At 33.9% G+C, this 3,368-nt stretch overlaps 1 protein-coding gene across 1 annotated transcript; it reads left to right on the forward strand.

Moving 5' to 3' along the window:
• The first annotated feature begins 639 nt into the window (after window positions 1-639).
• On the forward strand, window positions 640-2,090 carry LOC143564773 (large ribosomal subunit protein eL38z/eL38y-like). Its single transcript, XM_077051951.1, has 3 exons — window positions 640-713; window positions 1,646-1,829; window positions 1,908-2,090. Exons 1-3 carry the CDS (start codon window positions 711-713, stop codon window positions 1,928-1,930), a joined length of 210 nt encoding a protein of 69 aa, XP_076908066.1. The 5' UTR covers window positions 640-710; the 3' UTR covers window positions 1,931-2,090.
• The last annotated feature ends 1,278 nt before the right edge of the window (window positions 2,091-3,368 follow it).

Raw genomic sequence — 3,368 nt, forward strand, 5'->3', positions numbered from 1 at the left:
TTAATTTCTATTTTACCTTATTTTAAATAAATGCTTTTTTAAAGGTTAACCACAGCGTTACTGGCGCGAGTAGGTAATCCTAGATTAATAATATTTTAAACTAAATACTTTTGGATTTGAAAGCTCATTCAACTTGTGAGGATTACATCCATTACATCCATCACTTGTGGCGTAGTGGTAAAAAGGCTTTGGTTCTCTAATAGAGATCTAACCAAAGTTTAATTCCCATTAGTGACACTTTGGATAGATATTGACAATGAAATATTTGGGTTAGGTCTTACAAAGTTGCCGGTACGAATCCCGAGCTCGAGCCCACTATGGGTTTTGATCTCACTGTGTGTTACGCCAAAAAGTTATGCTCTTATGGTGGCCAACGGCTGTCAAGTGACATCCGACGATATTGTTTTCTGTGCCTGGTTATTACAACATAATCTGACCGGAGTGAGACAACGGACTCTTCAAAACTGAGGAGTGCGATGACTTAACACACAAAGAAATTCGTTGTTTAAAAAGAAAAAATATACAGTAATAATAATTGTGAGGATTACGGGCCGAACATTTAAAGTGTATCCATGAAGGCCCAATCCAAACATATGGACCTTACTTTGGCCCATTAGGTTAACAAAAAGATTCATATATAAGGTTTAGATTCAGCCATTGAACCTTCTTTTCATTGCACGTATTCCTCTCACCGGCCGTCATTCTCCAAAATGGTTTAGTTCTCGTTCATCTGTGATTTGATATCTTTGTTTTTGCTTTGTAGCTCATAATCTTCTGTTTTCGCATCTTTAAATAATTATATTTATTATTATATGAACCTGTAAATCCAGAAAATGATTCGAAATTAAGAGTTCATGTTTACGCTTACTGTTTTTCACCAATATGTTTGATTGGCAACTTGTGTTGATGTAACAGACTAATGATTCGATGAATATTATTGTTAATTGTTACTATGAATCCAGTGATATTTAGCTTAAAATGCCGATTTTCAGATTTAAGTTTGAGCAATTAGTATTGTCAATTATTATTGTTTTGCATTTTGTTTTTAGGTTAGATTTGATGTTAGTTGAACACTTTGTATGGTATGATACCTGTTAACTGATTTACTGACCGTGTTATTTTAAGTCTCTATTAATGGTTTAATAATTGTTATAATCGTATATATGCTGTTGCTTGAGTAGTGAGTACTTGTGTACCGACTAGCGATTAATAGAGATTATTCAGGATTAACTGGATTCGATTCAAAATATCAAAATGCAATTTTTAATACTTTTTAATCGGATTGGAATGAGTTAAAATTTTCAAATGTTTTAAAGATTTTGACCAATTTTGAACCTAATTCGACAGAAACTCAGACAGATTTTGGATTTTGACTAGAATTTGACCGATTTTAACCCTTTAGCTGATTTGCACCAACTCTGACCAACCACCTGCTTGTTGGTTAAATTGGTCATTATTCATGATTTATACGACACTGCAAGCATTACATGATCTTTAGTATTTACATTATGTGTTTGAATTTTGAAACTGTTCTCTCTTATAATTGAATCTACTTTTTATATTAATTTTTGTTTTGATTTAGATATTGATGTGCATACGGATATTGATATACGTTTTATTTGATATGTTATTATTGTATTATCAGCCTAAGCAAATTCATGAGATTAAGGATTTCCTTCTTACCGCAAGAAGGAAGGATGCACGGTCCGTGAAGATCAAAAGAAGCAAGGATGTTGTCAAGTTTAAGGTTCGGTGCTCTAAGTATCTTTACACATTATGTGTATTTGATGCCGAGAAGGCCAACAAGTTGAAGCAATCTCTTCCTCCAGGTTTGTTTTAAAGATATAATTTTTATAGACGTAAGTTCTGTTAGTTATATTATGCTAATTGGTCGTATTTAATGCCAGGTTTGAGCGTGCAAGACCTTTAAATGCAACTGCTTTATGTTGGGCTGCTACATTTCTTGGCTCGGATTTTGTTTTATTAAAAGATTGTTATTTCTACATGCTGTTAATTAGGCTTTGTATGAACTTGTTGCGGTTTTTGTTATGAGACTTTTTGGTTCTGAAGCTAGTCATGATTCTTTACCATCTTATATTTCTTATTTCACAATTTGAAGGCTCTTACATAACCAAAGCTATATATTTATATGATCAATGTGTGTGAACTGATGTGTGTGATAAGAATATCAAAGTACAATGGGACACAATTTGGTATTCTTTATGAATGGAACAACCACTTCACTCAGGGATGTTTTTTTTCGTTATCATGGGAGTTGATGAGGTGTTCCCGAGGGCCGAGGGTACTGCTGCGACACCGCTGCCCTCCCTCAAGTACTCAATCCATCCTTATTGCAGGGCTCTTGGAAATTGATCTTTAGTAAAATGGTTACATATCTACATGACCCCAAAATAAAAGTCAAATAATATTAAACTAGAGGACTCCCGGTGCAACGCGCCGTAAGTGTTCTGATTTGGTTCCATAACAATTTCCTTTTGAATACGTTGCTTCTTAGGTTGGCAAACCGGATCAATGCTGTTGATATTTCATGTAGCTTAAAATACACTATATTATGCATGGTGGAACCTAAGGTATGGCTACAATTGTCCCCTAAAATGTACATTTAGCTATGTATAATTTGTAGTTAAATTACTTTCGGATTAGAGCTTTATCATGGAGTTGTCAATTATTACGGCTCAATGTAAGTAATTTGACCACTTGTGCTTGAAGTTGTGGTTGTATAATTGCATAACTATACATGAGTCTACTAAACATAATCAGAAATATTACAGCTTAAATTACATTAAATTCCATGCCCAATTTATGTTCTGAAACTCTAAAACGACAACATTTGGACCAACTACAAATAGGAAGAAAAAGGAGCAAATGTTGCTGAGATAACCTTTATCTATCATTTCCTCATGGGCTCACAATTTCAACCGAAGTAGGTGATGAATATCAACAAAATGATAAAACTTTGAAATGAGATGATGAAAAAACTTACAGCAATAAGTTTTTAAACACAATTTTGAAGCTAGTTGTAATCTAGATTGTAGCTGCAGTTGTCGCATTGGATGATGTCAACCCCTGCAACAGATAAGACCAGGCCTGGGTAAAGTGTCAATTAGTAGATAAGCAAAACCATGAATACCAACATGAAGAACAAAGATAGTAAACTGACCTGGTTCGTTAACGTGTCAAAATAAAAACGTATAGCCTATGGCCTGGGTCTGGTCGGGTTGAACAAAAACTTTAAACCTAGCCACCTTTTTTGTTATATTAAAAACCATAATTAATATAGTAAAACATCTTCAAGTTCCTCATGAGCAAATAAAAAAGCGAAAGTATGTATTGCAAATTGAATTTTA

The sequence above is a fragment of the Bidens hawaiensis genome, unplaced genomic scaffold, assembly GCF_021521415.1.
Source record: "Bidens hawaiensis isolate Kalapana, Puna unplaced genomic scaffold, B.hawaiensis_p1.1 tig00022158_1, whole genome shotgun sequence".
In the NCBI taxonomy this organism is placed as follows: Eukaryota; Viridiplantae; Streptophyta; class Magnoliopsida; order Asterales; family Asteraceae; genus Bidens; species Bidens hawaiensis.

Coding starts and splice junctions, on each gene's coding strand:
- LOC143564773 (XM_077051951.1), top strand. Junction 1,830..1,907: donor GAAGCAATCTCTTCCTCCAG/GTTTGTTTTAAA, acceptor ATTTAATGCCAG/GTTTGAGCGTGCAAGACCTT.